This window comes from Anopheles bellator, chromosome 1 (genome assembly GCF_943735745.2).
Source record: "Anopheles bellator chromosome 1, idAnoBellAS_SP24_06.2, whole genome shotgun sequence".
Taxonomy (NCBI): Eukaryota; Metazoa; Arthropoda; class Insecta; order Diptera; family Culicidae; genus Anopheles; species Anopheles bellator.
The window spans coordinates 2,202,146-2,222,296 of NC_071285.1; the positions used below are offsets into that span (position 1 = coordinate 2,202,146).

The following is a 20,151-nucleotide window of genomic DNA, read 5'->3' on the forward strand; positions in this document are numbered from 1 at the left end:
CGGTTAACAGGTCCTCATCTGTGTCCACGTAATTCTTTGCGTTTGCGAGTATAAAACAGCTACGGCTCGGTACGGATACTTTGAGTGCTCGGAGTAACGGGCTGCGGCGAGCGGTTATTCGGTTACAAAAAACAACTATTTTCGCAGGGCCACAAAGGGACCACAAAGCTTCGCGCCAAGCAGAACACCAACACAAGCACACGACGTACGAAGGACGAATATGAAGATCGAAAAGGTTCTGGGTGCATAGTTTTAGAGTGCTCGGTTTTGATCGGTATTTTAAGGGTACGAATACGAATTCTTCAATGCTGTTGCTGTTTTTTTTATGATATTGGTTGTTTTGGACGTTCCGATTGGTGTGTTTGGTTTTGGCTACATCCCATCGTCGAAACCGTTAGATTGATTGAGTTACGTTACTTTTATTGAGAACATCGAAATAGTTTAGAGTTTTCATAAAACTGTACTTGCTGTTAGACTTTTAGATCGAACGACACAGACATACACATGACACATTTGCTATTCTATGCTGCGTTTATGCTGCGCTGCTCGGTCGTCGGATTATAAAAACCTTTCGGAAAACACGATGGGGAACACGATGATAGTTAATAAAATCTGTAAACTCCCTTTTTCCCGTGGTCCTATTGTTCCCAAAAACCACCACCACCCCCCGGCGGGTTCCTAGCCATGATGTCCGGAACTATGCTTTTATGCTGCTGCTCCTGCTCTCTCTCTCTCTGCTAAGCAAATGCAATCCGTGGCCTCACTTCGTACGCCCAACGTTGGCCACTACTGGGAGAATTCACTGCACCGACGACGAAGACGGCGGGGGATGAAACAATAAGATGGTAGAAGTAAGTAGAAGCCACACCAAACGCATTCGGCCCTCGGGGCCTTCACACAGATAGACCGAACCGCCCGAAGAGACGAAACATTTACTTTTCAGCAAGCATCGAAGCGAACGAAAGAATGTTTGCCCGGGAAAAGGACGTGAAAATTGCCGGAGTCCTCACGATTGATGAAAGATTGGGTCAATCGGGGTGCATCGTGTGCCCATACACGAAAGATTTTTTATTTTTTGGGAAGAACATAGAGAGATAGAGTCCAGCGTAAGAAGTGGGTCAGGCGTGGGTTTTGAATAGGGTGCAAATCGGTGGTTTACTGGTGCCGTGGCAAAGGAGCGTCATTCCTGGCCCGCAGTACAACACGTTCAGCACGCAAAATCGCTGCCAGCCCACGCAAAAGGCAATCCCATTTGCCGCGTTCGATTGTTCTTATTTGATTGCAGTCACTTGGCTCCACTTTATCATACCTTTTGCGCGCCCCCAACGCAGCACACAGGCCAAAACGATTTCGGAAAATATTTCCTCAGGACACGAGACACGTGTGTGCCGCCAAATTGGTGCCGAGGGAACCGTTTCGTGGCGCAACGCGTAGGCCAATCATTCGGCCGCGGTGGAAGTTTGCTGCATAATACCGGGACCGGAATGATGGAGGCGCCTGGTGCCGCAGCGCTTCTTGAAATCGATCCCCAACTCCACGTTACGAAACGGGTTGACAGACCTGGATTGGAGGACGCGATCTGGTCTTCATTACAAGGCGCTCGAGTGACTGAAATTGAATTAAAATTAGCACAAGAAAGAAGGAGGGAAAATCGGAAACCTTTTCCGGTAGCACTCCGGGAAAAAATTGGGTGTTCCTGGGGCCACTTTACTTCATATTCGGAGGTTCGGAGCAGCACTTTACGGGGCACTAAATTCATAAACGCCAATAATTTCGGCAATGGGACTTCCAGATGGGGACGGACCACTCAGTTCCGGTCGGCCGTCAGTTAATGTGATTAAAGCTGCAAAGTGGTTGGCTTTAGGAAGCGAAAATGAATTAGAACGTTGTAATGGAAACCCAACGAGTAGGACATTCCCCCTGTCATCCTCCGGGCCGGACCGGAATGCGACGTATTCACATTCCACAGTGACGGGAGAGTTCGGGTACAATTATTGAGAGGTGATAATTGAGACGATTGCCGGGGCCTCGTGTGTGGAGTGTCCATCAACCGTCGCGCAAGGACCAACCAAAGAATGGCCGCAAACAATCCGTTTGAGCGCTGAGCCGGCTGGTGATGGATTACACTCACCTTGCCTGCGGCCGAGCCTCGGGGCACTTCACTTCAAGGGTGCCATTTATCCAGTTGATTGCCAGCGGAAATGAAGAAAGCACGCGTGGAGGGCGTTGCTGCGCGTTCGTTCGCTTCCTCGTACCAATGTCCTGGGCCCGTTAGCTTCGGGGGGAGTCGTAATCGTAATTATACGCTTCCTACTCGCGGCCAGCCGGTGAGTGATGAGGGCACACACATTTGGTTAATTATTCTTTGTTTACGTCGGTTCATGTTGGAAGCGTCATTTAGTTGGCAAAGGATGTGCCACTGGTTGGGATGTTTTGGGCGTTCTCAAAAATAAATTCATTCCCCTGAGACGGCCCAAGTAGACACCGAGCCCGTGCCTCGTTCCGGGCATAGTTCCGGGCATCGGAATGTGTCTCTAGTAATCCGGAAGCCGGGTCTGGACTGGAAAGTATTCCGCATTCCTCAACCATTCCCAACTCAGTTCAGTTCTGACGATTCGCGCGTTGCAATTTGAGAAAAAAGGCTACACAGGCCTTACCTGGTATGCTCTCCTGTTATTTGGTTCAGCGCTCACAGTTCGGAGCTAAATATGAAAGACCATTTTTCGGATGCCTCCGGCCAGAAGAATTTCACCAGCAAACGGATGCAGGAAGGGGATGCTGAGCCCTACGAAGCAACACAATGACATCCCGGTTCCGTGACGCCCGGGGGAGAATCCTTACGTCATCGCTAGTCCGCTGGAACCGGAAATCGAATTTAACGCACGAATCCCAGGATACTCAGGGTCTCACCGGCTGCAGGCCAGGAAGTCAGCTGTTCCAAGGACTCGCGTACGTGCGGGGACCGAAAGACGATTAAAGCCACCGTGTGTTTCCGCTTAAATATCGGCAAGAAGTGTGAGTATTGGAAAGAATCGTGAGAAGCGTTTGGTGCAGGAATTATAAACCCCCCCGAAAAGGAACTTTGCATTCCTTTTTTGTGACCTAAGCGCGATCCGACTCGAATCCCTGCTTTAATCCGCGTGTGATAGAGAGGGCGAGAGTGCGTTAAAAACCAACGACAGCGCGAGAGAGTGAAGAAAGTTTTTCCTCCAGATCCCGGCGGGTGGCCCCGGAAACAGGATCGGAAATCAGACACACGGCACGGCAGCAAGGAAGCGGCAGCTTTATATCTTCGATACACTCTTGTGGGGGTCACCGTTGACGGTAGTGGTGTTGGTGGTGGTGGTGGTGGTGCTGTTTGCGGCAGTGTTGGGCGAATTAAGGACCGTACCGTTGGCGGCGACGTTCGACGATGCCGCCGAGGACGCCGAGTTTTTATCGCGCGTCTCATCGGTCGTCTCGTAGTCGTCATAATCGTCCGAGTCTTCCTCGTCCGGGTCCGGAACTCCATTACTGGGCTTGGTTCCGCCGCCACCGCCACTACTTCGCTTGCTGCTCGAACGCTTTCGGCTACGTCTTCTGGTGGCGGTCGACCCGCTATTCGGTACCGCCTCCATTCCATTCGATTTTTGATCCGTTTTCGATGTGCCACAGTTTCCGTTGGCATCGCTCGCCGTTATGCTGTTGTTGTTGTTGTTGCCGTTATTACCCTCGGCGGTGGCCCGCTCCTCCAGGCTCGTCAGCAGTTGCTCCTTGGCGTTCTCGCACAGCCGGAACGTTTCGAGGAACTCGTTTAGATCGACCAGCCCGTCCTTGTTGATGTCCATCATGCGGCACATGTCCAGCAGCTGCTCGTGGGTGTTGTGCGGAAAGTGACGCCTCAGCAGCTCGCACGCTTCCCCGAACTCCTCGAGCGAGATCTGGCCCGAGTTGTCCTTGTCCAGGATGCGGAAGATGGCCTCCAGGCTGCTCTTGTTCTTGTACAACGATTCCGCCACCGACGCCGCCCCGTTCTGGGCCGATTTCTGGTCCGCCACGTGCCAGTGATGGAGACAGAAGACAGACAGAAGACAGAGAGAGACAGAGAGAGAGAGAGAGGTGCTTGGTAAATTATTCCCATGGAAGCAAATAATTACATCTCTGTTTGATATCTCTATTTGTCCCCACACAGTGCCACAGTGGCAGGACCTCTGTGCAATCCCCCACTGCAAACCGCATCCTCGACACGGGTAAACAGCACCCGCAGTAGCAAAATAAATTACGAATTCGGTTTGTTTGCGTTTTGTTCATTATCGTGCCACTCGAAGCCCAGGATCCTGGCCACTGATCCTGGCGTACAGAGCGTTCGTAATTGTAGAGCAATAATTTGCCAGTAAACCGAATCAAGTATGAAATTGGGATTCACTTCTGATTCTTCTGATTCAACGACTCGGTGATCCATTGTTGGCAAGTTGACAAGAAGTCCTCATTAACGTCAGAAACACTTTTACTGAAAATCATATCGAAGGACCGTCGATCGGAATCGTAGTAGGCCACTAGGCTACAGTAAACCACAGAAGAGGCTGTCGACCGTGGTATTATCGCCCACAAAAGTGCGGTCTCGTTCGAGCACCCGAACAGAGCTTCTCAAGAGTTGCTTCTCAACTCCGACGATAGCATTTTAACGCTTTCCGAACAAACCGATCCCCTCGGGGGTAGCCTAGGAAACCGAGTGTAATGGTCATACTTACGAAGGAGTCCGTGTCGAGCAGATGGAGCGTCTTCCGGTAGTTGACTTCCGTAATTGTCGCGACCGTGCTGGCGGTGGGATTGTCGACCGGTGCGAGCTTATCCTTCAGCATCCGCCACGGCAGCCCCAGGTTGGTGGCGCTTTCCAGTGCTTCGCACCACTTGGCAAGCGTCAGAACGCCTACGGGCGATAGAGAAAGATACGGGCACCGTAGCCATAAAAACTCGTTCGTTAGAGAGAGGGTCTGGGACCTGAAACGCCTTCAGGTGCAGTGTTTATCAGTAACGCTGTCTCTGACCAAATCCAGACATCCAAATCCTGTAAAAAGGCGCGTTGGCTTCGTGCAAAAATGGTGACGATGGTAACCCTTGGCAACGGGGTGCAAAGATTTTCGCCAAAGCAAACAAGACGTCGCCTTCGAAGTTGTGCTAAAACAAAGTCATTTGTGCCTCTTAATTCGACACTTTGCGCCACGGAAAGGGCAAGGATAAAGGAGGACACAATAATGGCTCGACAGAACGTAACGTCAAGTGCAATCCATCCTTCGGGAGCGAAGGAACTTTCTGCTAAGGTGGCCCAACAAAGAGAGAGAGAGAGAAGGAGAGCCCACGGACGGACTAAACCGGATACGATGACGGAGAAGGACCCACAACCCTTGTCCGGCCATCCACTGCACACGGTGCACATTCTTCGACGGCTCGGCTCTGCAGAACTTAATCTTCGTCTTCCGGTGACGAAGGGATGGAAATTTTATGACCCCGTACACCATCGTCTCAATGGCGTTGAGGCCGCCGATGTTTGCCGGTCCTTTTTTTCCTGCGTAACCTATCCTTTGGCAACTTTGTCGCCCGCTTTGTCGCCACCCGAGGCGCACCGTAATGAACTGGCAAAATCAGCACCTTCCGTCGCCCGAGAAGCGGATGTAGAAATTTAGGGCGTCTTAAATGTACCGGATGGTCATTTCTTGGGCCCAAGGCCTTGGGTGATAAAATTTCTGCTGAATTAAGCAGAACAGTCATGAAAGCCCTGTGCTGTCCACACCCGCGGATCTCTTTTTTCTGTGCTTTCTGCTTTTACGGCTCACCCAGCTAGCTTTAAAAGTCCTGCAAGGCTGTCCGCCCCGAGGGCAGGTGTAGATTACCGCCCAGTGCCACTCGGGGCCAGCGATTTCCAGCCGAAGGATTTTCAGCTAGTAGCATTTTCTCCGACTCATAATTTTCTTTTTGTTGTCGTTCCACTTCATTCTGTTGGCAATTTATTACGCAACACGTCGATTACAACACGGCCTCGCAGCACCCTAGTTCTCGTCAAGTGCTACGTCAGAAGCCAGAAGCCTCCAATAGACCACGTCATAAATGTCCGCATCCGGAACCGTGCGCCCGTAAACATGGCAAAAATAACGTTGCCGAATCCCAACATAATCCCACTGGGCGGGCCAATATTTTTTGTTGAAGAATCCTTCAAAACCTCATTCGTCCATCAACCTCGAACCCTGGGGTCCTGGCCCGATGTCAATGTAATCGAAAAAAACGGAACGATGCGGGCAAACGGACCACCGACCGACCTCAGTGCGATAAATCTTCGAAATCCTGTCTTCAACATGCCACGTTGATCCGGTTTCGGTAATCTTTCTTCCAGCACCCGGCTCGGCCTTCTCCATCGTCAGTCAGTCAATGCCGTCACTCCTGACTGAGAAGCACACAAGCACACACATCACGATAAAGGATCGGACACATATGCTCCGCTGGTCCTACCGTTCTGGTGCTGCTGCGGTCGGTCCTTGGAGTCGTGACCCAAAACGGACCGGACCATAAACTTATGGCTTTACGCGATAATACGATAATGTTGGTGCCGTCGTCGTTACTCGGATGACGGCACCGATTCCCGGTGGCCGATCCTTTGTCTGATAAGCGCCACCGCTGAATGTTCCAGGAGATTAAGAATCGTTATAGAACCACCCCGGACTTACCGGAGTGGTCGGGATCGCGGGACTTGAACTCGCGCTCGAGCTCTATCCGCCGTTCGCGCAGCTTCGCAGCCAGCTCGCGGAGCGCCGAGCTCTCGACCAGTCCCACCCGCTGCCGGAATGTCAGTTTGCGCGTCTTGGAAGCGGCCGCCGTGTACATCACGAAGTGCGTGTCCAGCTGCGGGTCCAGCTTCAGATAGGCGCCCTTGTTCGAGCCGATCTCGTAGTAGTTCGACGCGGAGAATATCGTGATGACCTGCAATCGGTGGGGCGTTGTTTTTGAGTTTTAGTCGGCTGGCCACTCCTGGGCGACTTACCTTGCCGCCGTGCATGATTTCGTGCCCGTCCGGTTTGCACTCGTGTGATCGGACCAGATACTGGAGCTTGTAGCGCTGTAGGAACTTGTTGGTAACGTCCGGTCCGAAGTAAGTGCCGGCTCCGCGCAGCGAGTTGGGCCGGCAGCCCTCGGTGTGCTGTGGGTCACTCCACAGGATGTCGAAAACCTATGGCACGGAGCGAGAGAGAGTCGGACATTGGAGCAAAGCAGGCCACTAAACGACCCACGTCAATGATAAATCTGGTGAACTGGACGATTTAACAATCATAATTACGTGATTTCGCGGCCGCCGCGGAATTAGTGCTCGCACCCACACCAACATAAATATGCAAATACGGGCTCATTCACCAAGCAAGTGAATAGCGGCCCATCGTTTAACTCAATCGTACCATGCCAGGGCCCCGGATCCTGCAACATCCCTTCAGCGCCACACTGGGCCACACTTCAAAGGCAAGGTCCGCACCATCGCTGCGACGGACGGCAAAATTGCTGTTTGCACTGCACATCGTTTTATGCTTCCGTAAGCCGACCACTTAGCGCGTTGCCCACGTTGCCTGGTACCGGCCACTACCATCAGGAGCAGCAACTAGGCATCAACGCCATGCCCGCGTGATTCGAAATCGCTCACCGCGCGGGCGAAGGAAACTTCGTTTCGCAAATCATGATTAAATTTACCGGTGAACTGCGCTACAGTTGCACACACTGCCGTCCCTGTGCCGGTGAGCTACCGGAAGTTAGGCCACGGCCAAGTTGGTCTTTAAAGCGCCCGTTGGATATTGGACGCCGGGGAGTGTCCTCACATGTCACATGGTGTCGTTTAAATTACAGTTCGCTCGCGCTGCACGCCATAAACAATTGTATAAACGGTGCCCGAAAGTGACCTCAATCTAAGAAGTTGCTACTGGAGAACTAGAACTAGAAGGAAGAAGTTTCCTAATGGAGTTCTCTGGACTACATAACCTATCATTGTTTGATCGGAATTACGTGTTTATTTTAAGCGCCTGGACACCGTTGGACTAAATTTTGCTTTTACCAAATAATCACTGTAGTACTAACGAATGACCTACGCCTATTTCTACAAATCTACGCAGTATATTGATAAGGCGAATTAGTATTGAAACTCTCGTTGCTTATGTATCATGTTTAACCCTATGAAAAGAGACTTTCAAAAAGATGGCTGTCAATTGGGTCCCTTTAATTATGCTTTTTTGGCAACATTCACTTGCTTTGATATCAAACAAATGATTTCATGTCGAAAAAGAAATACATTTAGCTTGAAATTCATCTTTGAAAAAGGTTAGACCATGTCAACTTTTGTGCCTGAAAATAACGTTTCGCGGGAATCATTGCTTTTCTGCTACCTGTTGAAGAAAACTGCTACTGAATCGCATCAAATGATTGTCGAAGCTTGTTTCCGAAAGATTAAAAAAATAACATGGCGATTTTGAATTAACAAACAAAGAGACTCGAAAAAGGACTTCAAAAAAGAGCTATTTGATGGGACCAGACAGGTGTTTTGTATCCTAAGATAAGAGTGTATATATGTCCTAGTGTAAGCTCCAAAGATCTGGTGAAACCGTTAATTCAGGTCGCCTCTGATAACAAATGATCAATTTGAATTTGATTTGACACAAAGAAAAACTGATTCAGGATACAATCAAAGCACTTGGCTACGAGCGTCAGACTTGGTCCCTTCGGATTTTCATTCATTTTCATCGATCGGACACTCATTGTCTGAGCAGCACTTCGATTCGTATAAGGAAGTCGAACATTGGATGACTAATTATATTAATTCAAATTAAACAGAATTTTTCATTTTAATCCACTAAACATGTGATTTGTTAAAAAAAAGGCTTATACCTGATAGTCTTTGAAGTCGAGATCTTAAAAGGATCATAAATTAATTACAGGTGCATAGAGCACTGACCATGTTTCACAGCCCATTTTCCAATTCACACCCCGAGTTCGTATATGAATTATTTTACGACGGTTCAACCCGCAGAGGGGTCATGTTAGGAAGTGTCATGTCTGTTTCAAATGATGTCTATATCGAGTTTCTAGACCGGGAATCCACCGGGTAACCGGCGCTTCACTAAACGGTACCGACCGAAGGCTCCCGAAGCCGGCCATCTATCATACCCCGGCCCCGGACAGTAAATGGGCGGATGACACAGAAAATGTTGTATGCATATTGCGCCTCGTTACGATAATCCTTTCTATATATGCACTGAGTGCAGGCAGACCTGGCAGGGACGACAGTCGGGGCCAAGACATGGAAGGATCACCCGCCCGGCGAGCATGTTAACTTGGCCTGCGAAGGAATCGATACACACGTGTGATGCGGCAAGATAGTATCAAGTAAGTTGTGTTCCTGTTGACCTGCACTTTATCCGTCACTTTCCCCGGACCGACGAGGTAACCTACATTCGAACACCGATAACGACCGACGCTGGATCAGGATAGGCAATTACCTGTTTCCACTCCACTTTGTCGATGATTTCGGCCCCCGGAGCGGTGCTCTCGGTGATGGGTGGACGCAGCAGCGAGATGTACTGTTCCGCCCGCCGCGGACGGGAAAAAGGACGAATTAGTTACAGTTCGTTCGTCGGCGCCCGAGCGGCCTATCTACCTTGCCCCGGTCCAGGCTGCGGATGAGATCCAGATCGGTCGAGTCGGAGATTCCGCCGTGCACCACCAGCACTCGGTTGTTAACGATCGTCCCTAGCGGCAACCATCGGTACACTTCGTCGATGAGCTTCAGCAACCGTTCGGCGTTGTGTTTGTATTTCTGGTGGACCTCGCGGATAAAGCCGTACCGGGCGTTCATGACCGTGTCCTCGTGGTTTCCACGGTTCAGGAATACACCGCCCGGAAACACGAGGAACGTGCAGAGCAGCAACAGCAGCACCTCGAGTCCTTTCTTGCCCCGGTCCACAAAGTCCCCGTTGAACACGTACGGGTTCTCCGGCGATGGCAGCCCGTTCTGGAAGTGGCACGTCACACGTCGGAATGAATAAAGGTAAAGGCACACGCAGGAGCAGCACGGGGTACCTTGTGGAACACGACCAGCAGATCGTCGAGCTTGCCGTGGAGATCGCCACAGATCGTCACCTGCTTCGAGATGGCGGTCGATGCCTGGTTCAGGTTCGGCAACCGCTTCAGCTTCGACGTGGCCTCACGCAGGATACCGGCCACGTACTTGGCGTGCAGTCGGTTCTTCTTCTTCCGGAACAGATCGATAATCACCTCCAGCTCCTTTTTATCGAGCGGAAACTTGATCTCCGGCCCCTGGTAGCTGCGTTCCGGGCCGGCGATACCCTCGTCGGCTAGATCGTCCGATTCGTCGGAAAATTTCATATTCAGTGCCTCTGTCGTGTCGTGATGGTGATGATGTGGTGGTGGTGTTGGGTTTGTGTGAGTAGCGGTAAGGCGTTTCAATGTTTAAAATGTCGGAAAAATGGCACCACACGGCGGGCGGTGGTTAGTGACCAAACCAAAAGGAAAGCAAAGAGATGGTAGCAAGTAAATAGGTTCGGAAAACGGCAAGGAAGGGCAAGCATAAGAGAAAAACGGCGCAAAAACATTAGAATTAGAAGCAAAAGAGAGAGAAAGCGAGACAGAAGTATGTCCACAGATGCAAAGGTTAGCAATTAAAAGTTGGCCACAAACGGGAATTAAGAGTAAAGTAGAGAGCGAGGGCGAGAAGAGATTAAAATAGTAAGGGAAAGAGAGAGAGAAAAAGAGAGAAAGAGAGAAAAAAGGATAAAAAACACCGGACCGAACAAAACGTCGGGTTAGTCAGAGTAGAAGTAGTAGAAGTAGTGAACGCGTGACTCGCGCGAGAGGAAAAATGGCTTGCTTCTTGCGCGTTGCGTTCAAAGTTCGGTTGCGCATTTGGCCGCGGATTCACTGGCCGGGGTCACCACGGACGGTTAAGGCTCGTGCTCGTGCGCTCGTGCGTGGTGGTTTTGGTGTCAGCGCCCATCGCAGGCTCTCAGGCTCTCTCGAAGGCTCGGCTTACCTGCGGACGACGCGCGGGACGTGTTCTGCGAGTCCAGCGTGCGCGCTGCGGTCTCTGGAATGTGCGTGAGCAGTGCGTTGAAAAAGTTGTACAACTGAAAGAGAGAGAGAGAGAGAAAGTAGAGCAGCGATTCATTCGATTTGTTCCGGGCAGTCGACGGCGCCCCGAAAAGGCAATTAAAATCACCACCGGTGTCGGTAATAGTCCTCGAACGCGGCCGCTGATCCTTTGGCACGGGCTCGTGACCCGGAACATGGGGTAAATATTTGAACTACTTAACTAAAAACCGTGCTCAAGCGGACAATTTCATCGGTCGGGCGAGTCGGTACAACGTGCCAGGCACGTTCCGAATCCGATCACAGTGGAGAGTAAGGCAGAGAGAGAGAGAGCGATGCGGAGATATAATCTGCCCGCCGTGCCGTTGGAAGCTGGCGCTCGATGGAGCTCTAGACATTCGATTATGGTGCATCAAATATGGTTCCATTTTTTTTTCTTAAGTCCATACTCTGTTCGGGTGCAATAATCGGGATCGGGATCGGGTCGGTGTGCCACTTACCCGTACTTGGTCCTGTTCGCCCGCATACTCGATACTCTGGAAGATGGTCCACGTGTAACGCCGGCGGATCTCGATCCGGGCCAGAAACCGCCGGTACCAGCGCTGAATCAGAATGGCCGCTTTCATGGCTGCATGGGGACAAAACAAAGACAAACGGATGAAGCAATAAAATGTGTTTCCGGCGGAAAAAGGAAAGATTTCGGGGACCAGATACGCAGGACCTTCGCATTCAGCTCCTCTTTTGGCTCTTTTGTTTCAACTTCAAGACAAAATGGTCGCGAAAACTTTTAACTTCCCCCGATCCCCCGGAACAGTAAACCGAACAATTTATTAATTCATTTAACTTTGCGCCATTGCGGCCTCGAACGCTTTATGTATTGTCACGCTAAAGCAAACTTTCTCCCCTGCTGGGTTACCTGAGGACTCACCTATTTTGCCTCGGATGCAAACCGATCCGTATATTGACGACTCCGAATCCGGGGCGTCCCGGGCGCCATTCATTATTTCATGTCGAGCGTGTAACTTTCCGAACTCTTAACCTACAAAGTTTCACCAGCTGGGCCCGTGTCCTTGTAGCTGACTTGTTATGCTCCAATAAGCCGACACAACAACATTCGAAGGCCTCTAAGACTCGAGGTAAATATTTGTTCCTCGCTTACCGGGACCGGAAGGTAAATGGTTCACATAAATATTTTATAATTAATGTCACCGACCTGGCCAGGAAGCTAGTCAGTCCGTCACGGCCCGGCGGGACATAATGAGGGGCCAGCACCTGACAACAAAGTCAGAAATCGATCCGCCCGCCAACGCTCGCCACGATTTATTGTCCTTGTTTTCGGACCAAATTTATTCCAATTAAAAACTCATTATACTCACCAACGCAAACTTGCCGGCTGGTGCCCAAAATTCGTAAGCGACGCTCACGTGCGCTTTAATTACACGCGCCAACGCCGCGAAAGCTTGAAATATAGGTCGACCATTAGTCTTGCCGTCAGCCTTCGACAGCACGGCTCGAGCGACGACGGTCCTGGAGCCCCCCCCCCCGAAAAGGTATCATCATTATCATTATCGTTACTTTCATCGTCAGCGTCGTCGTCAAGTGACGGCTCAGGACTGGGCATCGTCGTGTTTTGGGTACGCGGCTCATTAATTGAACCTACGCACCTCCACGTGGCCGGTGACAGGAAACATCTTGTTCCTTGTACGGTGCTAGCCGCCGGCCAAAGGTTACCCGGGCACCGGCGTCTTATGCGGTGCGTCATTTATTTTGTCCGTTGCGTGTACAAATAATTGCACTCGACGGGCCACCTCGACCGGTTCTCGGTACGAGTGTTGCTAGAAGGCGAAGAAAATGGCACCGGCTTAACACCGGTCTCGCCGGTCTTATTTTGGGACGAGACACGAGAATGATCATCAATTAATTGGTTCTTGGCTGGGAATGGCGCACCGGCATGAAGATATCGAATTAATCGGTAGACGGTTCCGATTCCAAAAGTAATTGCTTGTCGGACTTCATTCCACCTCCGCAGCTGGCTTCGGAGAATTTTCCCACAACCATAACCAGGATGGTGCCGGAGGGCTCCGTGCAGTTACTTAACCATTACTTTCGCAGCCAACTATAAGCCGATTAGCCACTCATATTGCAATCAGATCGACGACCTCCGTTGCTCCGTTGGCGAGGAGTGGACATCGCCCGTGAAGGCGGCGAACGGCAGGACAATGCGAGTCCCTCTAGAGTTTTATGGCTTTCCTTTCTGCCGTGTTGCTCCTGCAGGGCGTGTGTGATATGTGTCCGGCAAAAGTGGAACAACTTTTCTTCGCTGCCTCAAGCGATCCAATCAAGCCGGCAACCAATCGGCCATCGAACGGAAGAACCGTCCGGGCGAGCGAACAGCTGCATCAATCGGGAGCATTCGGTTTTAATTAAATCAAAAGCTCGCGGGAGATATCGATTAATCACCGCCGATCGCCGGTGAGCACCCTGGCGCCTGCAAGATCAACAAAGTTTAATTAGGCGACGTTCATTAGTTCCAGACAGTGATTGACAGTGGCGTTACCTGTCTTCGGGTGGGGTGCAGTCGAACACCTTCTCGACACGCTCTTCGTTTGAAGTGTGCAGTGTGCTTTTAAATTAATTCCGTCGACATGTCACGCTTCACCAGATTTTTCCGGGAAATTATTTTAGCCGTTCCGACCGGAGAAGATATTGCAAAGGGTGATTTTTCACCGGGCACGACATTTTAAGATGAGCAAACGATTAATTTGCCAACGCATCAAATGTTGAAAAAGGGATTATTTGCACTGCAACAAAGCAATCAACGAACGCTCTGACGTACCTGCCACAAGTTCCACATCAAAGCACCCATCGCAAACCATCAAAGCTCATTCTTTTCCCGTGGTTTTATTGTAGGCTTAATTGAAACCCGAATTTTAAGCGATGGCCATTAGTGTGCATCTCTTTGAAGTGTAGCTGACTAACAGAATTACTAAGCAGCCACAGTCCAGAGTAAGTGCATCCGGGGACCGCGACCGCTGGATTGTCCATTTTCCGACCCCAAAAGCTAACCCACCGTAAAGAGTCAATCAACGAAGGTTAGTGGCTGACGCTCGGTGGTTTGGACGGGATGACAGTTTGGTCTAACAGACTGACACGGTGTAAGCCACACGGCCAAGCGGTAGCCCCCGAGCCCGTCAATCGTCAAGAATCGCTCACGTAAAACGCAGCAGGACGCCCGCAGGATGCCGGTCGGTCGGGTTGCCAGGACAGGAGATTAGTTGATTCTGGGAGTGATTGATTAGCAAGACAAACGCAGCCAGTCCCCCGGAACCGGGTCAAACGTGGAATTGTGGCCTGGGAACTCCGCATTATGCTAATAGTGGCAGCCATTTGAATGCACAAGCCTTGATCCTTGCGTGGTGTGGACGGACACGCTGTTCCGGAATGGTGCTGTGAGTGCTGCTGCTATATCGGAGCATTAATTCATTCCGACCGACGATAGGCGAAGCGAAGCGAACGAAGGATACCGGTCGGCCACCACCGGGCACACCGCCGTCCCTAATCGGGACATGTCAATCACGAAACAAGCAAATCAGAGTTAAGCTCCGAGCGAAAAGCAAATAAACTTCTTCTTCTTCTTCTTCTTCTTTGGCACTACAACCGCTCTGTGCGGTCTTGGCCTGCACCAGAGACAATTGTTAATGTCAATTATCCCTGGTGCTATCTGTAACAGTTCGTTTTTACGGGCGGGGTTGTTGGTCCCGCGCCAACCCCCTCTGTCAGCGCCGGTATTGGGAATCGAAACCATGGCCGGTTGAGTGACAACCGATCCCGGGATTCGAACCCTGGTCAGTTGCGCTGACAGCGAAGAGCGTTACCGACTACTCTATCAGCGGGGGTAAAAAATAAAAGCAAATAAACACGGCTCCCTAATTATTGACCCCGCTTCGTAGGGACGCCAACGTTAAACGGAAGGAATTATGCTAATGCCTTGTCACCGTTACACGGTGTTACACCCATTTTTCCGCGTCGCCAGGGGGCCACTATTGAGTTAACACTCGAAGAAGCGAGTGAATTACTTTCCAAAATTAATCAAACCCCGTAAATCGACAACGCGGATTACGCGGCTAATTTTTACGACGCGTTGTTAACCGGATTAAATCGCACCGACGTGCCTCTTTAAACGCCCGACTTTCGTGTCTCGCCACAGCACCATCCATCATTCTCGCCGGCGGAATGTGGCCGGCCAATAAATTTCATTCGTTTAATCGAAGTCATAAAACACCAGGCGTCTCCATCGCGCGCCGCGTGCTTTATTCGATTTCTTGGATCATTTCTTTCCGCCAGTTCCGGAACCGGTTCGGCTGAGGCCGCTCCTTGCGGAGTGTTCTTCCGGCGACCACACTTCACACCCACACCGAGCGCCACAGATGGTAGCGCACGATAGCGCATGATAAAATCAATTTAACTCCGGCCTTTTTTTGGGGCCCCGTGGCCCGGCGTGCCCGGATTCCGGAAAACAAGGTTTAGTAAATTGTAGTTAATTGGTTGGCATCGTCGTCGTGCCGCCAGCATGATGCCGGTCGAGTTGGAGTGAAGCGGAAAAATCAAACAGTGGATAGGCCCGAGTCCGACCTCGTGCTGTGTCGACTTTCATGGAATTCACGCCATGCGGTTAACGCTACCAGACCCGGGAGTGGTGCTGCGGGAGAATAAATTTCCACCCGCCCGGGGTTGCGTGCCTCGCACACATTCCAAGCACCCGCATAATAGTTTGGCCCCGCATTAGGTTTAGCTTCAAAAGTTGCTCCCCGATAAGTCGTTCCGGCAGCATCTCGATTGGTCGTAAAATGGTGGCCACCGGCAGCTTCCTTACAATCGATATCGGGTTTTATGGAGAACCACAAAAAAAACCGGGACACTCGTCCTCACGCCGGACGAGTTACATTTCCGGACTGGCTAATGAGCGGAACCATCATAATTTCAAAAAAGCCAACTCAATTACCCTTTCTCTCCAATCAACCGCCGGTTGGCCTTTCTGGTAGCGAAAGGTCAAAGAGTTTCCCCGGGAGAGAGAGAGAGAGAGAGATGCGAGAAAACATCATTACTCAATCTGCGGGATCAGGTCTTGTGCGAGGACCCCATAAGGAAGGAACCCATTAGCCTTACGCCGTGTTAACGATTCCGGGCACGTGGTTCACTTTTTGATGTGCTCGTAAAATAAAGTTAATTTCTATGCAAACCACTGGCCCCTAACAATGCACGCCCAAAATTATGCTCACCCCACCGCTGCCTCGGATCTCCGACGGACCTAATTAAGGCGCCCTCGAAGAGCAGGACCAAGCAAACATATTTCACTCTAAACACATACTGGAGTGGCTTCTAAAGTGGCAGCACCATCCGCCATTATACGGCACCGGCAGAGGCAGATAATTGCCGTTTGTGTCAAGTGTTCGGTGGCCACCACGTTTCGGGTCTGACGGGCTCAAATCGAAACGCGGCCTGGCGGCCGAACGCGTGCCGAGTCACCGAAGTTTATGTGTCCATAAATTTGTAAAACAACAACGCCGTCTGTCCGGGCCACCGGATGTAACCCGAGCGAGAAAGAGAGAGGGCACGCGACAGGATGCCGACTTCGGGGGGCCAACGTGGCGCCCGCGAGACACGATTACGCGACAGAAACGTGGGACACGCACCGTGATCGCGATGCGCGCCCGAAGCGGACAAAAGCGAGGCTGATGACATTATTATTTTAACTTTTTCTCCCGCCCATATTGCTCGCTTTTATTTGGTGCCACTTCCGGCTGCCTTTGCCGGGCTGAACTTTTCAGCGGAACTTCCATGGCCGCCGTTCGACCTTTGGCTGTCGGGATGGCGTCTTGGGAAAATTATACAAACTCAGGGTGACGGTTGGAAAAATTGGAGTTTTCACTTGATTTATTCGTGCTCCGCGCGTGGACCCTTCGTAACCCTTCGCGTCGTTGGTGGTTTGCGATTCGAAACCAATTTCTGAGCAGTTCCGGAAAGCGGAACCATTCCGGGTCGAGCTTTTCCGCGGATTAATTGAAATATAAATTAACGATTTTCCGCTTTGGAAGGGGAAAAAGGCGGTTCGATCAATTATGCCACCAAGGACACCGGAACGCTCCACCGAAGGCCACGGTTTTTGCTCTTTTGCCGCCACTGGTAGCCTGCGGGGTGTTAATTTTGTTTAAACTCCCAATTAAACCGAAATTCTCCGAGGAAGGATTCTCCAAACAGCAAACGGTCTGGCTACCCAACAATTCCGATTCCAATTTCGCCTGCCAGAAACACGAGAACGGAGTTGGAAGGAACTTGAGCCGACCTTCCTTCTGTGGCCAAAACCCTTTGGTTGAAATCAACCGGAAAAATTTGAATTAATTTTCGTTTAACTTTCATATTACGTGGCTGCGGTTCCGAGGGGGGCGGATCCGAGGACTAATCCCGAGGACCGACCCAGAGCAATCAAATTCGATTCGAACATTTCACAGCTTTTCCGTAACCTTTTTCCCCCGGGGGTGGGCTCTTCTGTGTTTGTGCCGTCCCCGGTTCCTACAATTAACCTTTGCCAACGGCCACGGCGCTTAGCATAGAGATGCTGTAAAAGAACGCAATGCGTACCGGACCGAGCAACTTTTACCGTTAGGAGCCCAATAGCGTCCAAGCGAGTGTCCTTTTTCGGTGGTGGCCGCGCCGTTCGCAGTTCCGCTTTCGTTTTTCGTCAACTTCCATTAACTCCGGCACATTACACTTTGGGTTTACAGTTCCGATAAAAGATAGCGCAGCGGCGAAGCGATTCCGGAACCTTTCCATTTTGCTTTCGGTGGTCGAGGTGGAATCGATTTTTTCGCTGTCCTTTTCGACGAGGCCGTTCGGGACGCGCCATTCTGTCGCTCGGATCTAACTATCTGCCAACGCGAAACGGGGCCGATTTTCTTCACACTCCTCAAGGAGGAAAGTTTTATGAATGAACTCAATTCTTCTGGCACCCCGTCGTGTGGTTCTATATTTATCCTTACGCGCTCGCGCTCGGTGCTGTTTACTTTCAGGACAGAAAGCCGCAGTGGCGTATGAAAATTAGTTTTCTACACGTTCACCGTGAGTTTTCCTGCACCTTACTCCAGGTGGTGGCTTTTTGCCGTCGCGGAAACGACCTGCTTCATCATCCGTCATTCCGGCGTGACCGGCGAAAGTTCCGGCCCGTGTTCGTGTTCGTCCTGCGATGCGTTGCGCACGATTCATGTTTTGCCCCTAATTTCCAGTGCCCATTACCGTGTGGCGTGTTTTTGATGAAGTTCAAGAATTTCTGCATCGCGTTTTGCACCATCAGCGAGTGTCACGACCGGGACGGGCCATTTTTTTCTTCGTTCGGATTGTGGTTGCGTCAAACACCACCCAACCGAGTCCCCATTGTGCCCCATTGTTGCACTTGAACCAACGAACTGGCTGGCGTTGAAAATTGAATATCCCGCGCGTCATCGCTTTTCACTCTCGGCGGACGGAGAAACTTTTCCGCTTCACGCCGGATTTCGGCGGAAAAAGCTGAACAAACATGCGACGAGGCGACGGGAGAGCATAACGGAGCTACTCCCGGTGGAAATAGAAACAGCAAATTGCAGCGAAAAAGTCGTTCCACTTTCATTACGCCGCGGCGCGATTCGTGCGAATGCAACAAACTTTGTCCCCTCTTTGAGTCTGTTGGCACCGCCGTCGTCGGGTGGTTTTTGCGAACGGGACACCCGGCAAGGTCACACAAGTTTACGACCCCCCAGAGAGAGAGAGAGAGAGCGGCAACATTAGCTGCGGCTTTTATTCTGATTGCTAGCATATTGTCGTTGTCCGGCCAGCTCAGAACGTGCTCGGTCTAATATTCATTAGCCGCTCTATTATCTCCGGCAGTTCGCACCTTTACAACTGCCAATGGATCTTGCCCAAGGATTCATTGTCCTGATTTACGGCACAACCAATACGTCCGACAGTAAACTTCCATCGCCAGAAGCGAGTGTTCCGGGACGTGTAAACCTCAGCGGACAACACCCCGGAAGACAACTAACAACTGGCTGACCATGTAGGCACAGTGCACCAGAGGCAGCATAAAACATAGCAATTCAATTTACACCACTCGTCCTTTCCGTGCCGCACCAAGGACCACCCCCGGCGGGCTGGGTTGCATCCCTGCGCAATGATAATAATGTTGTTGTGCCGGTTTTTTGCGCATAAATTGAACATGAAATCTCAACACACGGTCACGGGTGCTCTAGGGCCGAAAATGGGAAGCTTGCTTCATTACAGCCCCGTGCCCCACCAGGGACCAAAATGGATTACGTGGCACTACACGGGCACGTAAAACGGGGAGGTCGCTTACGACCCAAACTGTGAGCGCCGCAGTAATGGTGATGAACTTGAAGGACGGAATTAAAGGAAACCCGGGACCAACACGGACATTGTACTTACTGCGCTCGATCTTGGTCATGCTCATGCCACGGCCACTCTTTCGCCACTGCCGGCACCAGCCCTTCGAGGTGAACAGCTTCAGCAGGCTGCCACTGTGGGGCGTCATCTCGCCGCCCCGTTCGATCTCGGACGAGCGGCAGGACGAGGAGTCCTCCAGGCTCGAGCTGCGCCTCGCCCGCTGAAAGCACCCGCAGTTCCGCAGCATCCTGGGTGTGCAATTATCTTCGACCGAGTGTGATGCGGCTCACTGCAGATTCCCCGGCTCAGAGCTCATCCTTGTGGATGGTGAAATTTCAATTATCATCACTCGCCAAGGGCACACGCTACACGCTGGCATCACACTTTTGTTTTTAACAAACTATTCGAAAAGCACTTCACTTATGGCTCAGCACCATCCTGACCGGTCGAGAGATTAAATTTCATTAATGTGATGGACGTGCGATCCTTTTTTCTCCTATCCACTCAATGACACCGTCCCGGGTTCACACCTTAATTTTGCGCAGCCAACGCAGGTTGGCTGTAAAATTAAGCCCGTTCGGTTCGCCACTTTTTGCACACATGTCCTCCGCC

General features: G+C 51.1%; 1 protein-coding gene across 1 annotated transcript; it reads right to left on the reverse strand.

Annotated features, from left to right (window-relative positions):
* Nucleotides 1-737: 737 nt before the first annotated feature.
* On the reverse strand, nucleotides 738-19,786 carry LOC131216130 (serine/threonine-protein phosphatase rdgC). The gene is made up of 11 exons (XM_058210544.1): nucleotides 19,582-19,786; nucleotides 11,610-11,737; nucleotides 11,054-11,147; nucleotides 10,084-10,400; nucleotides 9,662-10,015; nucleotides 9,504-9,584; nucleotides 7,013-7,198; nucleotides 6,699-6,951; nucleotides 4,731-4,909; nucleotides 3,433-4,025; nucleotides 738-813 (listed from the first exon to the last, which is right to left on the reverse strand). Exons 1-11 carry the CDS (start codon nucleotides 19,784-19,786, stop codon nucleotides 738-740), a joined length of 2,466 nt encoding a protein of 821 aa, XP_058066527.1.
* Nucleotides 19,787-20,151: the final 365 nt, after the last annotated feature.

What these genes read in the sequence shown, in the direction of transcription:
- LOC131216130 (XM_058210544.1), bottom strand. Translation starts at nt 19,786, where the DNA reads ATGCTGCGGAACTGCGGGTGCTTTCAGCGGGCGAGGCGCAGCTCGAGC. An exon ending in ACAAAGTGGAGTGGAAACAG is followed by an intron (nt 7,199 to 9,503) that starts GTAATTGCCTAT and finishes TCCGTGCCATAG; the next exon opens with GTTTTCGACATCCTGTGGAG. An exon ending in AAATCATGCACGGCGGCAAG is followed by an intron (nt 6,952 to 7,012) that starts GTAAGTCGCCCA and finishes CACCGATTGCAG; the next exon opens with GTCATCACGATATTCTCCGC.